This window comes from Erythranthe guttata, chromosome 8 (assembly GCF_056151865.1).
Source record: "Erythranthe guttata isolate IM_541 chromosome 8, IM_541, whole genome shotgun sequence".
NCBI classification, from domain to species: domain Eukaryota; kingdom Viridiplantae; phylum Streptophyta; class Magnoliopsida; order Lamiales; family Phrymaceae; genus Erythranthe; species Erythranthe guttata.
Window position 1 is genome coordinate 18579606 of NC_142540.1, and position 17611 is coordinate 18597216.

Below are 17611 nucleotides of genomic sequence, written 5' to 3' on the forward strand. Positions count from 1 at the left end.
TTTAGAAAACTAAGCTTCGTTACAGTCTATGACATTACATCGTGAAATACACAAATAACCATCTACTAAGCGCGCACGCATATACATATACGTATGTTATTATGTTTAGATTAATAATACATGATCAAATGGTGTATTTCACTGAGCATAGCATCTACAAAACCGCTGCGTTATCCTAAAAAATAATGGAAATATGGACCATATGCCCATTAATTCGGTTCAATTATATAGACAATGAACAAATAATTAAGTTTTAAATGAAAAAATGGACCACAAAAGTGGTGGCAAGAAGAACATAACATGTCATTACCAAGTTAGTTATTATATAGCCTTTAATGGAGAAATTCAAGGAAGGTGGGCCCCACTTCCCCCTAAGCATGAGGGACATGTTGAAGCATTTCTAGGCCCATGTGTTTGATTAATTCTTTGTAATTATTGAACCATCTAATTATTAATTTTTATTATTATTATTTTTTTATTGATCTCAAAATTCACGAGCTTGTAAAAAAAGTTTTTACTTTTACAGTTTTACCTATCTTTGCCCCCCCCCCCCCCCCCCCCCCCCCCACAACTCTCTCTCTCACACACAAAAATAGGGGTGAGCAAAAAAACCGAGCCGATATGTACCGTCCCGACTTAAAACCGCATATACGGTAATTTCTTTTTGAAAAACCGAAAATATCGGTTTGTGTATGGAGAATTTAAAAATTACCGAACCGATTTCCCGAACCGAACCGATTTATACAAAATGATGTATTTTTTATATATATTATAAATACTTATCCTAGCGTGCCTCTATCTTTCGAACGCCTCCATATGACATCTTTTTCTATTAATTAATTTTGGTTGTGACGTGTTTTTTATTAGTTAATTTTCGGTTGTTATTTGTTAATTTTCTCAAATAAATATAATGAAAGTCCAAATATATGGGTTTTATGCCGAACCGGTTCGAACAAATAGGCGAAATCGAAACCGAAAATAAACCGAATTGATACCGAAACCGTTTACCGAAAACCGAAAAACCGATTCACACCGAACCGAAAAAAACCGACATATTCGGTTTTTAAAATATGAGAAACCGATATTATCGGTACGTGTTTGGTTTATTGGAAAAACCGAGCCGTACCGACCCGTGCACACCCCTACACAAAAACTCGTCACTTTCTTGATTTTTGCTCCTTTCTCTCTCTCTCACACACACACACACACACAAATAGTATAATGCTACTTTAGTAGTAGGACTGCATTTGATGTTGGTAAATCGTAATAATAAATAAACCCCAACACAAAATCCTTTCTTTTTCAACATTTTCAAAGCTTTTTCTTTTCCTTTTCCTCTCTTCTTTTCTGTATCATACACTCCAAAGAGAAAGAGCTCTCTCTGTCTCTCTCTCTCTCTCTCTCTCTACAGTTAAGTACCCTCCTTTTCCATCTGTTTCCTCCAATTGCTAAAGAAATCCCAAAAAAAACACCCTTAAAAAAGTTCTGATCTTTGTAATTCCAGGTTGCCCTGTTTCTTGTGGTGGGCTTTACTTTTGATCTGGTGCAGTGTTCTTCTGCTTCTCCAGCATTGTAAGTTTTTTTTTTTACTAAATTAATTAATTAGAAGTGGGTCATTGCTCAAGATCTGAGTGCTTTTTTTTTTTTTTTTTCATGGACCCAATTTTTATTAATTTATTTATTATTTGTTCAAAGACTGCTTTTTTATCCTGAAATAGTGCATATGCTTTTACAATGTGTTGATGTTTTTAATATGGGTAGTGTATTGTGTTTTAGGGTTCTTCATTCTGTTTCCATACCTTAATTTCCAGTCTCCTTTGTTGCTATATATATGGTGGTGATTTTGAACGCTTGTTTTCTTGATCAAATTGAATAAAGATTGCATTTTTAGGTCAAATTGAATGTTTGCCTTTTCTGCTTTATAGTTTGATCTGCATCTGGACCTATTTCCCTCGATTTTCGCACATTCCTCGATTTATTTTGTTTTCTTTAATTTATGTGTTCAATCTTTTTCGCTAATCTGCAGGCGCAAATGCAATTCCAGTCAAAAAGGGACATATATTCAATTAAGACACATTCGTTAGTGTTCTTGGTTTTCTCCGATTAGTAACTAACCACACTATCGATATCCGCACTAAATGGCTTCGGTACTTCATAACAAGAATTCCTCCAAGAATCGTCACAAATCCCACGATAATGCCGAAACGAAATTACCCGACCATCCACAAAAAGAATCGGTTAATTCCTTGCCTGCTAAATTCGATTCGTCTCTGCATTTGAACGAATCCAAGAAAATGAGTGACAAGGTTGAATTTCTTGAGAGTGGAAAGAGCAGCTTGTGTAGAGGCAGCACGAGCACCGACATCAGCGACGAAAGCACGTGCAGCAGCTTCAGCACGACAATCAACAAACCCCACAAAGCGAACGATTTAAATTGGGAAGCGATCCAGGCCGTTCGCGTAAAAGACGGACCGTTGGATTTGAGGCATTTCAGATTGCTCAAGAAATTGGGGTGTGGAGATATTGGAAGTGTTTATTTATCGGAATTGTGCGGTACGAAGTGTTATTTCGCTATGAAGGTTATGGATAAGGCTTCTTTGGCTAGCAGGAAAAAGCTGATGAGGGCACAAACGGAAAGAGAGATTTTGCAGTCGTTGGACCATCCTTTTTTGCCTACGTTGTACACGCATTTCGAGACGGAGAAATTCTCGTGTTTGGTTATGGAGTTTTGTCCCGGTGGAGATCTGCATACGCTGAGGCAGAGGCAGCCCGGAAAGTATTTCTCCGAACAAGCTGTCAAGTATGTTTTTTTCTTTTCTTTCTTGATTTGATGGTTTTTTAATATTCTCGTTTGTGTATCTTCAAATCGAGCTATATGGGTATTTGCGGATTTAATTGAAAGAGAATAATGAAGTAGGCATAGTCCAAACTCGTTCGATATTATGTATCACTATTTAAATATTCCTATGCCTCATTGATTACTTTTTTCCAGTTTTGCCCTTGTTGCTCGTAAATTCTATCAAACATTAGTTCCGATATGGATAGAGTAGTTCATAGACAACGAATTACTTCATCCGTTTCTTTTGAAGTGATGTTTGAGGTGAGATGCACACAATTTAAGAAAGCTACTAACTAGTCTTAATTTTTCGGGCACAAATTGTTATTTGACATAATTACCCTTTGTGGCTTTTTTGTTTTATCTTCTATTTCTCACTTCATTAACGAGTCATTATTGTCGGTGAAGTCGGACGATAATTTTATTTTTTCTTCACCGAAAATGTAGAACAAAACGCAATACAAAATCCCTTGTTTTCTTCCTAAAAAAATCACTTTAAAAGAAAAACGGAACGAGTATCGGAAGGGTACTTTAGTCATATTACATAATTTTTCTCTCTCTAAAAAGTCAATTATATGCAGGTTTTACGTAGCTGAGGTCCTTCTTGCAATGGAGTACCTCCATATGTTCGGAATAGTATACCGTGACCTAAAACCCGAAAATGTCCTCGTTCGTGAAGACGGCCACATCATGCTCTCCGATTTCGACCTCTCCCTCCGCTGCTCCGTCAGCCCTACCCTCATCCAATCCTCCACCACCACCACCGCCAACTCCGACCACCAAAACACCGCCTACTGCGTGAAACCCCCCTCCTGCATGGCGGGCCCCACCACACCCTCCTGCATGGCGGGACCCACAACATGCTTCGGCCCCCGTCTTAATCTCTTCTCATCAAGCAAATCCAAGAAAGACCGAAATACCCCTCCGAAGAAAAATGAACCGGTCAACAACCAAGTCAACCCCTTGCCGGAGCTAATGGCGGAGCCGACCGACGCCCGGTCAATGTCGTTCGTCGGGACCCACGAGTATTTAGCACCGGAGATAATTAAGGGAGAAGGGCATGGCAGTGCGGTGGATTGGTGGACTTACGGGATTTTTCTATACGAACTCTTGTTCGGTAAAACACCGTTTAAAGGGTCCGGAAATCGGGCGACGCTTTTCAATGTGGTGGGGCAGCCCTTGAGATTCCCGGAGCAGCCGGTGGTGAGCTTTGCCGCTAGGGATCTTGTCAGAGGGTTGCTGGTGAAGGAGCCGCAGAACAGGGTCGGGTTTAAAAGAGGGGCGACGGAGATCAAGCAGCACCCGTTCTTCGAGGGGGTTAATTGGGCTCTGATCAGGTGTGCGAGCCCACCGGAAGTACCTAGACCGGTTGAGATCGAGAAACTTTCTGCCGGACCCACTTCTCTTCCTCCTCCGCCTACAGCAACAGCTGCTGCGAGTGTGAAAATTGCTCCTGGTCCGGCTGTTTCGCCGACTCGGAAAAATGCCGATAATTATCTTGAATTTGATTTCTTTTAGTGGTTTTCTTTTTATTTTTTTTATTTATTATATCCTTTTTTGGAGTACTGAGAGAGGTTAGTAGTTGTAGTATTTGAATGTTGTTTTCGGACAGGTTGCAGAATTTGTTGTATTTTCATTTGTTGATTATTTACAAGCCTACTTTCTGCATTTGTTAATTTTTTTTGCTGAAAATTTAAAATCGAGCTATTTGGGTTCGGTTTGTTAATATATCGAATCAAGCTTCGATAAGTTATGAAGTTTGTCACAAGCTCGAGCTGGATAAAATAGATATATACATATAATCGAGCTACTCGATTTGTGCTCGGCTCAATTAAAATTTATTTGAGGTCTAACAAACACGGTTGTGTTAGCAAATCAATTTCAAATAAAAATTTGAAATGTCGATTATAAACACAAGAAATAAAAATATTGTGGTTTGATATTTGAGGGACAAAAATGTAAAAGGTTAATAATATGCGGTGAGCGTGGATCGAACACGCGACCTTCAGATCTTCAGTCTGACGCTCTCCCAACTGAGCTATCCCCGCTGATGTGTACGTTTCTTATTGAGTTAGTCATACTCTATGTGCAGTTGAAAGAAAAAAAATCAATGATCTTAATTGCGATCAATAATTTAACATAAATATTTTTTTTTTTATAAATATAAGTAAACAGGAACACCTTTGCAATATTTGATAATAATCAAACCTACGACTACAAAAAATCCTAGTAGTATAATAAAAGAAATTAGATTGAAGCTAATATTTGATACGTGGCATGTGTATATATATTCTAATAATGTTCATTAGTCTAAGATTGGTGAGACAAAAGCATGTGGATTTTCAAGATAATATTCTCCTAAATCGATGGAGGTAATTATTAATTATTGGAATAATTAAAATAAATTTAATTAAGTTTGGACGATGTAGCATGCAAATTAAATACGCGTAAAGAGAATATATAACATCTTTTCATGATTGAAACACCATGCTTTTGACACCTAACTTTGTGTCTTTTTTCTTCTTTTGAATTGTTCTATTCTATAATAAATTGAAGGAAAAATTACGTCCAACCCATTGTGATATGGTTAAATTACGAAAAACCTGCTTGTGTTTGTGTAATTACAATCACTTCCCTCAATTATGTAATGTCTTACGAAAAAGTCCCTCATGTAATAGATAAATTTAATGTGTAGTCGATACATAATTAATGGGATGGTTGTAATTACATAAACATGAAGGATTTTTTTGTAATTTAACCTTATCTTAGAGAGGTGGCCGTAATTAGCCAAAATTTAATACAATAATCGGTTACATAATCATCATTCATTCACTCACAAAACACATATATATATATATATATATATATATATATATATATATATATATATATATATATATATATATATATATATATATATATATATATATATATATATATATATATATATATATATATATATATATATATTTAAATTAATGAGTAGATAAAGTTTAGATTTTCTCATGTGTTTGTAAGATCATGTTATAAGACAACAATTAAAGGAATATATTCATAAATTTCGAGTCACCTAAAAATAACATAATTAATATTTTTTTACAAAAAAAGAAAAAGAAAAAATAGATATTACTATTTTGTCCTTCACTTTTGTCTAATTGGAAGAAAATATGACACTAATGTTATATGTGGCCACCTCTTGTACCTATTGTGTGTCCAAGTGTGACTTTATTATGTTGACTTTCTTGTCTTGGTCTATATGATTACCTCACTCTCTCTCTCTCTCTCTCTTCACATGTCTATTTTCAAGATTTGCTAAATTTAGGAAAAGTACATTGCACATGTACATGTTAATGTGCTACTTATTATATTAAGATTTTAAATTTTAAATTTTAAAATTTACATGCATAATTTTTTTTTAATTTAGGGGTAAGTACAATCAATCCCTAAATTATAGGGTCCGAATCTGAGTTAATTGTCGACAAACTTCACCTGATAACTGTAGTAAACGAGATTCGAACATAAGTCAATTGATACAGATTCATTTGTTTCAATCGCTAAATCATCATTTAATTTGCTCTATGCATGTAGTGAATATTTAAAAGTTAAAATGGATTTTATTGCCATAGATCGAGATTTGTAATAATAAATTTAATGGTCCATTAATGGTCGGTGAAATTTATGTAATTACTAATAATATTCTGTATCTATATATATATTCAAGAAAAGAATCCCACTGAAAATTTCTGTAATATTAATAAACAGTAATTCTTGTTCTAACGAGTTCTTGAGTTCAACTTAGTATTAAACTCAGATTTTTACACACACACACACACCTTGTCTGAACACCCCCACCCCCACCCCCACCCCACCCCACCTGGGAAAACACCCATTTGTTACTACTTAAGCAAAGTGGAGGTGGGTTTTAAAATCTGGGTGTGAAATCCATTGTTGAGTGTGTTTGAAGGGCAAAAAAGGAAAGAAGAAGAAGAAGCAAAATGGTGGTAATAACAGAAGAAATGATTAGACAGTTTGAAACCCTTATGGATAAAGGTTTAGCTTTTATTATTTCTTTTATTTGATTTCCTCACATTTGATTTTTTTTTTATAATTTTTTTGGGTGCCATTTTCTTGATCGTTGGATCTGCAGTCTGATGATGTTTTTGATGTTTTATTACAGCTGATGAACCACTCAAGAAAACATTCCAGGTTTGCCCTTTTTCCTGCTAATTCCTTCTTTATTTTAAGTGTGTGTGTGTGTGGTAAATATTGATTTTTTATGAAGCTAATTTTTTATCTGTTCTTCCATTTTTTATTTTTTATTTTCTCTGGATTTTGTGATTTTGGGTCTTTTGTTTTGTGGTATTTAATTTTTGATTTGCCTCTGTGTGTGTGTGTGTGAAATTTGATCCAATTGTACACCAAAGATTTGAGTTTTAACTATGAGGAAAAAAGAAAGAAAAAAAAAATTGAGTGTAACTTTTAGTTTTCTTGCATCTTTTTTTAGTTTCAAGGTTTCGACTGATGGTTCGTTCGTGTTTTATACCACGATCCTCGACATTTTCACTTTCTCGATTTTCTAAATCATTTTTTTGAACTTAAAAGACTGCCGGATTCTGAATTTCGTTTAAAAGAACTCATTTTTTTCAAGTGAATATTGATTTCAAGAGGATCCAAAATCGAAATCGGATAAAATAAATATCTTAAGCATGCAACGGCTTCCCGAAAGTGTACATTCTTTCACCGTATTAATTATTATTGGTTCGATTCGAATAAATTAAACCTTACAATTTCGGTAATAATTAACAGAACATGCATAACGGGTACCCGAAAGAGAATTTGGTTAGGTTTCTCAAAGCAAGGGACGGAAATCTTGCGAATGCACATAAAATGGTTCGTTCGAGTTTATTATATATTCCCTTTTTCGGTTTCATTTATTCATTTATTTATTTATTTATTTATTTATTTATTATTCAGCTCATCGACTGTTTGTACTGGAGGATACAAAATGAAATCGACAACATACTTGCGGTGGGTCTTCTCGATAATCGATTTTTATTTTAATTTTAATTTTTTTTAGCTTGAATTTCCTAATGTGAAGTATTATATAAATTAAAGTTTCGAAAAATCTGCATACAAGATTTTTCGATTTAACGTTTTGTCATTTTTAATTTGGTTTGTTCAATTCTGCAGAAGCCGATTAATCCTAGTGATCTGTGTCGAGCAATACGAGATTCTCAGCTTATTGGATTGTCCGGATATTCGAAAGAGGTGATCTTTTTAGAAGTCTTACTAATTAAAAAATAAAAATACGTTCTTGATATTTATACGGAATATTCCGAATTCCGATCTTATTTAAATTATTTTTTATAGGGGCTTCCTGTAATTGCGGTTGGTGCAGGGCGCAGCACATTCGACAAAGCATCGGTAAGATATATATATATTTCGTACTTCTTCATACAAGCTATAAATACCTCAAACTTAACGAATATAGTTTTTTTTTCTTTCAGATTCATTACTATGTTCAATCGCACATTCAATTGAACGAATATAGAGATCGTGTGATAATGGTGAGTTTCGGCATTGTGCTATTAAAAAAGATTATTTATTTATTAATTTGCAATAGCTTTTATCTTATAATATAGACTTACTTCGATATTTCGCATGATGTTATTATAGCCTAATGTAACAAAAAAATTCGGCCGTTACATCGGCACGTGCATAAAGATTCTTGATATGACCGGTCTCAAGATTTCCGCATTGAATCAAATCAAGGTAATTTTTTTCGTTTTTGTAAATTTACGTACTAATTTATTTATGCATAAAAATTTGATCTTTATCTAATTCTTGATGCAGCTGTTGTCTGTAATATCGGCTATAGATGACTTGAACTATCCCGAGAGAACGGTGACTTATTACATAGTCAACACTCCGTACATATTTTCAGCATGTTGGAAGGTTCGGCATTTTACACGTGGAAAATCTTTTCGATTTTGTATACACCATCGCCACGTTTGGCTACCCATAATAGGATTAGCCAGTATAAGACCTCATTTTTACCAAAATTTTCGTAATACAATTGCCAACCAAACGAGGCCTATGTCAACATTTTCATAATTTTTCTAACACTTGTACTTTTTCCCCAGGTTGTTAGACCTCTTTTGCAAGAGAGGACAAGGAAAAAAGTACAGGTTCTTTCGGGCGCGGGACGAGATGAATTATTGAAGGTAATGCCGTATTATGCTAATGAAGTATCGAAAACTATTTTTTTTTGGCTGCGGCTATATGTAAGACTAATTCCACTTGTGCAAGACCAAATTAAAATTTTCAATGTATAAATACTATAATACCCTTATTTATTAAAAAAATAAAAAATTCCAAATATGCAAGACCAAAAATTCAAAAACACAAAAAACCCTATCACAAAACCACAAGACCAACTATCATCTTCTCCATCTTCCAAAACCCACAAGACCTTTCTCGTTCCTCCTCCATTAACCCACAAAACCTAGAAATTCAAAATCATCAAAACTCAACAAATCTTACAAATATGGCAAGTATGGAGTCAGAAGACATCAAAATAGAAGATTCTGCGATGGAAGAACCCAAGAATGTATGCATTTATGGGTTTTTTTTAGCTAGAATATCGATTTTCCAACCCCCCCCGCAAACGAATTCGACATGTACAGGTCGAATTTTACAGGTAAAAATCGACATTTAGATGTCGATTTTGAGGTATAAAATTCGACATTTAGATGTCGATTTTGAGGTATAAAATTCGACATTTGAATTTGTTCTATAAATTTGACATGTCAATGTCGATTTTTACCTATAAAATTCGACGCTTAAGTGTTGATTTGTAGCATAGTTTTTCGACACCTTGATGTCGATTTTTGTTTTTTTTCTCATTATTTGTATTTGGTCTTACATGAGAAAAAAAAGCCAATTTAATTTATGGGCATACTTGTCATTCCATCTTAATAAAATAGAATCTTTTGGAATCTTTCTTTAATTTGGTCTTGCACAAGTGGAATGAGTATTGCATATGCCTTTTTTTATAGTAAATAAATGGGTACATTACAACTGAAAGGTAAGGCCAATTACGAAAACACCCCTCTAGTTTGCATAATTACATTTACCCCGCTTGAAGTATGCATCGTCAAACAGTTCCCCCTTGCGGCGTCGACAATAAAAGAATCTTTTATATTCCAAGAATATTCCTCCCGAAATTCCAACTCTGCCCTTGTACTATCAGGGGTGTAACTGTAAGACTTTTATTTATTAGGGTGTGATTTGTAATTTTCGTAGCAACGTCAATAATGAAAGAATCTTTTAGATTCCAAGAATATTCCTCAAAAAATTCCAATTTTTCCCTTGTATTAAAGATTTCTATTTATAACGGGTGAACTGTAACTTCAATATCAATAGGGGTTATTTTGTAATTCGACCTTACATCAGGGGTATATTCGTAATTTACACAAACTAAAATTTGCCCGTATTAAAATGACTCTTATTTTGCTTATGCAGATTATGGATTACGAATCTCTCCCACATTTTTGTCGAAGAGAAGGGTCCGGTTCGTCACGTAATTCCGTAAACGGAGCTACAAGTGACTGTTTCTCGTTGGACCATCCTTTCCATCAGCAGCTGTACAGCTACGTGAAGGAGCAATCTGCTGTGGTGAGGTCCACCGCACCCCTCAGGCACGGATCTTTCCACGTAGACTTTCCCGAACACGACCCGGACCCGAAAATCGTTCAAGCTATAGAGTCCGAGTTCCAAAAAATCGGTAATCAAAACGGGATCTGCCAGTCGTTGGAAAAGGTTAAATTAAACGGAGACTGAAATCATCGGTACAAATATTAATACAGCTAATTAATGTAAATAGCTTCTTCTTAAAGGGCTAAATGCTAATACTTACTTTACTTAATTTCAAGACTGTGTGGAGGTAGAATTCATGCATTTTCCTGATGCTATTATATTATGAATATGATATATAATGTATTGGTTATTGATATTGCTTTGTAGAAGTCAAAGATTAAGGGGGTTGACTTTGTTAAACAATTAGTCAATATTTCCCAAGTCAAAAAGTCAACCACTAATACACTGCTAACCACACTATGACCAAGAAAACCGTTGACCAGACAACTGAGTAGAAGAACCACAACCCTCACCATGGTTCTTCCTCCTATAAAACACACTACTCAAACCAGGTGACGTCATCACTTTCTTGACCACAGAAGAACTTGTCTTAGCTTTTTCCAGCTTTTTCATTTCCACCGGCTTCTGCTTCTGCTTCTCCGCCACCGCCGCCACTGCCGCCACCTCCCCCGCCTTCTTCTCTTCACACTCCCGCCACCTCCTAAGCTCTCCCTCCACCGCCTTCTTTGCCGCCTCCGCCATCTCAGCCTTTCTCACCGCCTCCATTTTTCGAGCTCTCATATCCTCAATCTCCATCTTCGCACACTCCCATCTCCTCATCGCCTCGTTTTCACCAACTTTTACAGCCGCCACCTCAGCCATTAAGGCTGAAACTTTCATCTCCGCTAACTTCTCGCACTCTTCGGCTTTTCTGCTCAGTAAATCAAACTCTTCCCTCGATAGAGTAACAACCCGGGCCCCACTTTCCAGACGTGTGGCATTAATTTTCTCGGATAAAATCCGAATTTCTTCGAGGGCTTTAGCCTCTGTCGATTTCGATTCTTCGGCTTCGTGTACAGCAGCTTTCAGCTTCGTTTCTGCTTCTTCAAGATCGATTCTTGCAGCTTCTGCTTCTCTATTCAGCTTTTCGACTTGTGCCTTCATCTCCTCAGATTCTTGCTTGGCTTTACGGCTCTCTATTGCCAGCTCACGGATAGTGGCAACCATTTCGTCCGAAGCACCTCTCGATTTTGCTTCTTCCGCAATTGCTTCTTCGAGCTCGTACTTAGCTTTTCTGAGCTTCACATGGAGATTACCTGCAATAGTTTCAGTTTCTGCTCCCTTCTCCTTCAATTCACAATGCTCGTTTTTCACGTTACTCAGTTCTATTTTAAGAGATTCCATTAGAAGCCTCTCTGAGTTACCCTCTTCTTCAACTTTACGCAGTGATTCTTTAGCCCTCGCAGCTTCAATCTCCGCCAATGTTTCACACAGTTCGTTCTCGAGATTCTTGATGAGTTCATCATGATCAATATTTTTCTTCGAAAAGGGCAACTTTTTCACTAATTCTTCGAGCCTGTTCTTACACGACTGCTTTAGTTTGTCCATGTCAGCACATATCACAATTTCTTCTTCATTTGCTCGTTTATTCGTAAGCTTCAATTCTTCGACAGCTTTCTCAGCTTCAATGCCCTGTTTGGCGGCTTCATAATCTCGGCGAATTCTCTTTAGCTCATTTCTTGCAGCATCAAGTTCAGTGAGTAAAGCTGTATATTCAGCTCGATTTGAAGGTCCTTCGGTTTCTGTAGAATTGAAATTGTCGACTTCTCTGGATTGATTAGCTGAATTCTTGGATTCTTTCATACTTTCGAGCTTCTGAGAGAGTTCCCGAACTGTCGTTTTAGCTTTTTCGAGCTCGAAGAGAGCCTGAGATTTAGTAGTCTCGGCATTTTGTAACTGTTCTTTTAACCTATTCAACTCTTTTTCGACCAAGTGAAGCTGTGTCTCTTTTGACAGCACTCTCTGAGAGGAAAAAAGAAAAATTACCATTGTTTTTTTATATAATTACAAAAAGGAAAAAAAAAAAAAAAAAAAAAACCGAATCGACATACATCGGCAGATTGTGGTTTGGCTTTCCGAATGGGAGGCTTTTCACCGGAAAAAGCACCCTCACCGAATAAACTGACGGCATCTTTGACGGATTGAAATGGTGCACTGGTATCGATTTCTCCCACTTCTGCTTTGGTCGACAATTTGGTTTTGTTGTAATCTTTTGCAACCATAATTTCTTTTTTTCACTTCTTACCTGATTAATATTAGAGAATTGAATTCAGAGTTAATACCGAATGCAACTGACATTTGATCGGATAAACCGAAATATGTTTTTCAAGGAATTCTGTATACGTGCAGGTAAAATGAATACCGAATGCTAGTCGATTTATTCCGTTACATAAACTAACGAGGCGTATATATTCTATCTGAACACTGTAACTTTCAAAATTACAAAATTACAATGAAATTTTGCCAACAAAAACGACTACAGGCAAACAAGAACGAGCTACAAATTCACTGCATTTCGTCGTTCATTTTACAAAAGTCGAATTCACCATCAAATAGAGACGACAAAGCAAAAAATATCACAATCTGACCAATAATTATAACATGACAATAAATAAACCAAAAGAAATTGAAATGAACTGAGTCCAAATACCAAATGTTACCTGAAATTTATGCTTCTGAAAGAATCTTACACTTGGAAATAGTTATTTTGAACCTGAGTTCACATAAATACAATTCAGAAACCCTAAATCATCAAAGAACCCAAAATTCGACAAATAAGGGTTTCTGCTCAGCAGTAAAAAACTTCAGTAGACAGCGAAAAAAAATTCTCGACCGACACCTAGAAATTTTCTAGAATCTTCCGAAACAGTAAAACCCTATACTATGAAATTTACCACAAAATAAATAATAATAAAAAAATGACCCACCGGCGAAAGAAGGCCGATACTCTGCTGCAACTCCGAAGAAAACCACCTTACAACATTTTTCCGGTGAGAAAAAAAAAACGAAAATTAAACGGCGAGAAAAGGCGAAAACATGTTTGCGAAAAGTTAAACGCCGCCGTTTAGTAGGATAAAACAAGAAAATGAAAAGGGGATTTTGTTTGTATAAAGTTGGTGAGGATTTTGAATTTTTTTAACCCTTTCTTTATGAATATATTTGAATGACTGTAAAAAAGCAGAATCAGAGAGGGGAAAGAAGAATAGTGCCATGTCAGCAAATGCCAAATTAACTGTTGCTTCGGGGGATTTTTCTTGTTTCAAATTATCTGTCACTTTAGAATTTCAATGATGCATTAATTATAATTTTCTCAATTTTACCCTTATTACTATTCATTAATTGATTGAAAATTAATGGAAATAACATTAATAACATGGATATTTTAGTCATTCTATATACTTTTCTCTAAAATCGACGTATATTTATTAATTTTCTTAATATGAGCGCAACAACCCAAACCGACAAATAATTTGGCATGGAGGGAGTATATTATTATTATTATTATTATTATTATTATTATTATTATTATTATTATTATTATTATTATTTTATATTATTATTATTTTTTTATTTTTATTTTTTTTATAATGAAGTAACATGCAACTCTAACTATACAGCTGGGGGAATACGATGCTACACCCGGTGATTTTCACCGGGTAGCTCTCTTATTGACATGTGTCAATTTTAATTTATTTTATAATTATTTTTCTAAAATTCAATGGGCCATAACTGAACCTGTAGTGGGAATTTTATCAATTAGGGTGCATGGTGAAAATCACCGGGTGTAGCATCGATATTGCCATACAACTATAGCCTGCAGTGGGTAAACCTACACGCTCGTATAATAACTTAAACTCCATGGGACAGATGTAACAACATTAGACTACCCATGTATAACAAAGCTCGATCTGTCGATCATTGACAAGAGGATTCGAATTTGGATCAATTGAAACAAACTCACTTATTTCGACCGTTAGATCATCCCTTGCGGAACTCCACGTACACGTACACGTGTTAGTGATGATGATAAGATTGATTGGGTCATATAATTGAAAAGTTTTTGTATTAGCTATTGAAAATTGATATATGCCGACTATCTTTCGCACCTATGGATCGGATCAAAATTATCACTTTTAAAAAAAGGCAAAAAAACTAATTTTGTATAAATAAAAAAGAAAAAAACAATTCAAAACCCGTTTCAAAGCAATTTGAAATTAAGTTGGCAAAAATAATTCGAAATTTCGATAACAAAAACAAAATTTGGGTAAGTGATGATGCTAAAAATAGATCACCTTAGATAGTTGAGCTGGGAGAGCAGAGTGCATCACTGCTCACGTGCTAGATGGCCCTGAGATACCTGCGAAGAGAGAACACGTGAACTAGGCCGGGGGTTGATCCGGCGGAAACCCCTCCGACGCTCAAGTTAGACGTGGGGATAGTAGAAATCATTGAGAGAATATGACTCCTAGTATTCTTTAGATAATAGGGCTTCCCTTTAATAAATGAATTATATCGTTATTTATACCTTAGATGAGATCGTTGGACCCAAACCTTATCTGAAGGTGATTGGGCCTCGGTGATATTGGTTTTCAATATTGGGCTCGTGGCCCAGTAGGTAAATAAATTGTAAGTCCATTGGGTTGGCTCAATTAGGCATATCATTAAGCCCCCCACTCTCGAGTCGATGTGGGGGCCATGTCGAAATGGGTGACAGATCGTGTCGAGAGTAAAAATTGTAGTAGTCGCTCGTTGGCGTATGACATGATGGTGTGCGAAAACGCGTTGGAGCGTGTGTCGGAGGGGAGTAAAGGCGCGTTGGCGCGTAGCGCGACCAAAATGTCGCCATGTAAGTACTTGAGTCGTCGGTGTTGTTATCTCCTCATGGGAGTGGGAGTTGTTTATTTATTGACGTTGTCAATGGTTTGACGCGTTGCTTATATGTGTTTACATATAGCCTTGTGCGTGATGTACTTGATGAGTGGATCAGACTCTCAAGATTTTTTTTATGGGGGTCGTGCCCCTTGTTAGACCTCGTGGGTCTTAAGTATGTTTGGACCGTGGCCACGTTTTAATGAATGACCCATCGAGAACAAGTAGATAAATTTGAGTAATCAAGCTGGCCAGGCTATATAGATTCTCATAATATCTCTAAGTGCTTCTAGGGTTGTAATTGTGCTAACTTGAGCTTGCGATTATATAGTGAATTTCGGGCGAGTTGTCTCCTCATGGGAGTTGTCTCGCGGTGAGTAATATTATCGAGCGAGGTGGTTGCACGTGGGAGTTGCATTGCAACGAATTTGTAGTATCGAGCGAGTTGGCTCCTCGTGGGAGTTGTCTCGCTGCGGGTTGTGGTACCGAGCGAGTTGGCTCCTCGAGGGAGTTGTCTCGCTGCAGGTTCATAGTACCGAGCGAGTTGGCTCCTCGTGGGAGTTGCCTCGCTGCGGGTCGTAGGATGGAGCGAGTGGTCTCCTCGTAGGAGTTATCTCGCTGTGGGTTCGTAGACCCGAGGGAGTTGACTCCTCGTGGGAGTTGCCTCGCAACGGGTTATATGACTGAGCGAGTTATCTCCTCGTGGGAGTTGTCTCGATACGGGTTGTAGTTTCGAGCGAATTGGCTCCTCGTGGGAGTTGTCTCGCTGCGGGTTCTTAATACCGATGGAGTTGGCTCCTCATGGGAGTTGTCTCGCAACGGGTTTGTAGGACCGAACGAGTTTGCTCCTCATGGGAGTTGTCTCGCTGCGGGTTGGTATTACCGAGCGAGTTGGCTCCTCGTGGGAGTAATCTCGCTGTGGGTTGTAGGACGGAGTGAGTTGTCTCCTCGTGGGAGTTGTCTCGCTGCGTGTAGTAGGACAAAGCGAGTTGTCTCCTCGTGGGAGTTGTCTCGCTGCAAATTGTGGGACGGAGCGAGTGGTCTCCTCGTGGGAGTTATCTCGCTGTGGTTATGGGACCCGAGGGAGTTGGCTCCTCGTGAGAGTTACCTCGCAATGGGTTTTAGGACGGAGCGAGTGGTCTCCTCGTGAGAGTTATCTCGCTATGGTTTCGTAGACCCGAGGGAGTTGGCTCCTCGTGGGAGTTGTCTCGCTGCGGGTTGTAGGACGGAGCGAGTGGTCTCCTCGTGGGAGTTATCTCGCTGTGGCTTTGTAGACCCGAGGGAGTTGGCTCCTCGTGGGACTCGTGGGAGTTGCCTCGCAACGGGTTATATGACCGTGCGAGTTTGCTCTTCGTGGGAGTTGTCTCGCGGTGGGTTTGTCTCGCAAGCCCCCCACTCTCGATTCGATGTGGGAGCCTAGTCGAAAATGATACCGGATCGTGTCGAGGGTATGCTTGTGTTGTAGTGTTCCGTTATCGTTGGCGGCGTGGTGTGTAAAATTAATTTTTATTTACCCCTTGGAGAGTGCACGCGATTAGGTGAGGCGCGTTGGATAGCGTGCGCAATTTGGTGGAGCGCGTTGAAATTCTCGTGCGATTTGGTGAAGCGAGTCAAAATCTACGCGCAATTTGGTGGAAAGTATAGAGAGTTACGGAGCGCGCGCTCCAAGATAGGAGAGTAGCGCGCATTGGAGAACGCGCACATGGACCGCGCGTTGACATGTAATGGGTAGAGAGAGAGTGATGTGATGGTGAGCAGCCATCACGTGCTGCTCTCTTTATTTTAAGTCTTTTTTTTTTTTTTTTTTTTTTTTGTTTAAATGATGTGACGGGTGAGAGGAGAGAGAGAGGGGGAAAGGGGTAGGGGCTAGGGTAGGCAGGTGGGCGGGGTTACCCGCGCGACGCGCGGGTGGGTGGGTGGGTGGGGGGTGGGTAGGGTGGGCTGATTCGCGCGTCGGGGCGCGTTATTGACCCTTTTTCGCCCGTTTTCGCCCGTTTTCGCGGAGCGTCAACTTGTTTCTTCTCCGGATCATAATTTGGCATCGAATAATGGAATTACCAATATTTTTGATGATGTTGGTACTAGTAGGAGACGTGTTAGATCCCAATTTGTAGATTTTAGGAGTGATAGTGAAGAATCAGAGGGATCCGAGAGTGATGTAAATCCGAATGGAGATATGGGATGTGAACCCGCTAGGGGTTGAAAAGT

The 17611-nt window shown here is 37.9% G+C and overlaps 3 protein-coding genes and 1 non-coding gene across 7 annotated transcripts; 2 read left to right on the plus strand and 2 right to left on the minus strand.

The window, feature by feature from the left end:
• The first annotated feature begins 1174 nt into the window (after nucleotides 1–1174).
• LOC105962088 (serine/threonine-protein kinase D6PK) lies at nucleotides 1175–4512 on the plus strand. Of its 3 annotated transcripts, XM_012986370.2 has the most exons (4): nucleotides 1266–1410; nucleotides 1505–1572; nucleotides 2027–2800; nucleotides 3418–4512. In XM_012986370.2, exons 3-4 carry the CDS (start codon nucleotides 2139–2141, stop codon nucleotides 4352–4354), a joined length of 1599 nt encoding a protein of 532 aa, XP_012841824.1. In that variant the 5' UTR covers nucleotides 1266–1410; nucleotides 1505–1572; nucleotides 2027–2138; the 3' UTR covers nucleotides 4355–4512. The 3 variants fall into 3 exon arrangements, with proteins under 3 accessions (XP_088678324.1, XP_012841824.1, XP_012841825.1); XM_088822198.1 differs by having other exon boundaries at nucleotides 1175–1572; XM_012986371.2 differs by lacking the exons at nucleotides 1266–1410; nucleotides 1505–1572 and adding an exon at nucleotides 1734–1891.
• A 299-nt stretch (nucleotides 4513–4811) lies between these two features.
• Nucleotides 4812–4884, minus strand: TRNAF-GAA (transfer RNA phenylalanine (anticodon GAA)). The gene has a single exon. It is a non-coding gene; the product is annotated as a tRNA-Phe (tRNA).
• Nucleotides 4885–6213: 1329 nt separating this feature from the next.
• On the plus strand, nucleotides 6214–10848 carry LOC105962087 (Sec14p-like phosphatidylinositol transfer family protein). Its single transcript, XM_012986369.2, has 11 exons — nucleotides 6214–6886; nucleotides 7014–7042; nucleotides 7643–7726; nucleotides 7811–7864; nucleotides 8027–8104; nucleotides 8207–8260; nucleotides 8344–8403; nucleotides 8513–8608; nucleotides 8690–8791; nucleotides 8980–9060; nucleotides 10361–10848. The coding sequence occupies exons 1-11, from the start codon at nucleotides 6832–6834 to the stop codon at nucleotides 10676–10678; spliced, it is 1011 nt and encodes a 336-aa protein (XP_012841823.2). The 5' UTR covers nucleotides 6214–6831; the 3' UTR covers nucleotides 10679–10848.
• A 37-nt stretch (nucleotides 10849–10885) lies between these two features.
• LOC105962086 (WEB family protein At5g55860) lies at nucleotides 10886–13754 on the minus strand. Of its 2 annotated transcripts, XM_012986365.2 has the most exons (4): nucleotides 13462–13754; nucleotides 13195–13247; nucleotides 12586–12779; nucleotides 10886–12496 (listed from the first exon to the last, which is right to left on the minus strand). In XM_012986365.2, exons 3-4 carry the CDS (start codon nucleotides 12754–12756, stop codon nucleotides 10952–10954), a joined length of 1716 nt encoding a protein of 571 aa, XP_012841819.2. In that variant the 5' UTR covers nucleotides 12757–12779; nucleotides 13195–13247; nucleotides 13462–13754; the 3' UTR covers nucleotides 10886–10951. The 2 variants fall into 2 exon arrangements, with proteins under 2 accessions (XP_012841819.2, XP_012841822.2); XM_012986368.2 differs by lacking the exon at nucleotides 13195–13247 and having other exon boundaries at nucleotides 13462–13680.
• Nucleotides 13755–17611: the final 3857 nt, after the last annotated feature.

Excerpts from the sequence above, each read along its gene's own strand:
- LOC105962088 (XM_088822198.1), top strand. The coding sequence starts at position 2,139 with ATGGCTTCGGTACTTCATAACAAGAATTCCTCCAAGAATCGTCACAAA. Across the intron at positions 2,801-3,417 it reads TTCTCCGAACAAGCTGTCAA|GTTTTACGTAGCTGAGGTCC; the intron begins GTATGTTTTTTT and ends AATTATATGCAG.
- LOC105962087 (XM_012986369.2), top strand. The coding sequence starts at position 6,832 with ATGGTGGTAATAACAGAAGAAATGATTAGACAGTTTGAAACCCTTATG. Across the intron at positions 8,261-8,343 it reads GCACATTCGACAAAGCATCG|ATTCATTACTATGTTCAATC; the intron begins GTAAGATATATA and ends TTTTTCTTTCAG. Across the intron at positions 8,404-8,512 it reads ATAGAGATCGTGTGATAATG|CCTAATGTAACAAAAAAATT; the intron begins GTGAGTTTCGGC and ends ATGTTATTATAG.
- LOC105962086 (XM_012986365.2), bottom strand. The coding sequence starts at position 12,756 with ATGGTTGCAAAAGATTACAACAAAACCAAATTGTCGACCAAAGCAGAA. Across the intron at positions 12,497-12,585 it reads CCAAACCACAATCTGCCGAT|AGAGTGCTGTCAAAAGAGAC; the intron begins GTATGTCGATTC and ends TTTTCCTCTCAG.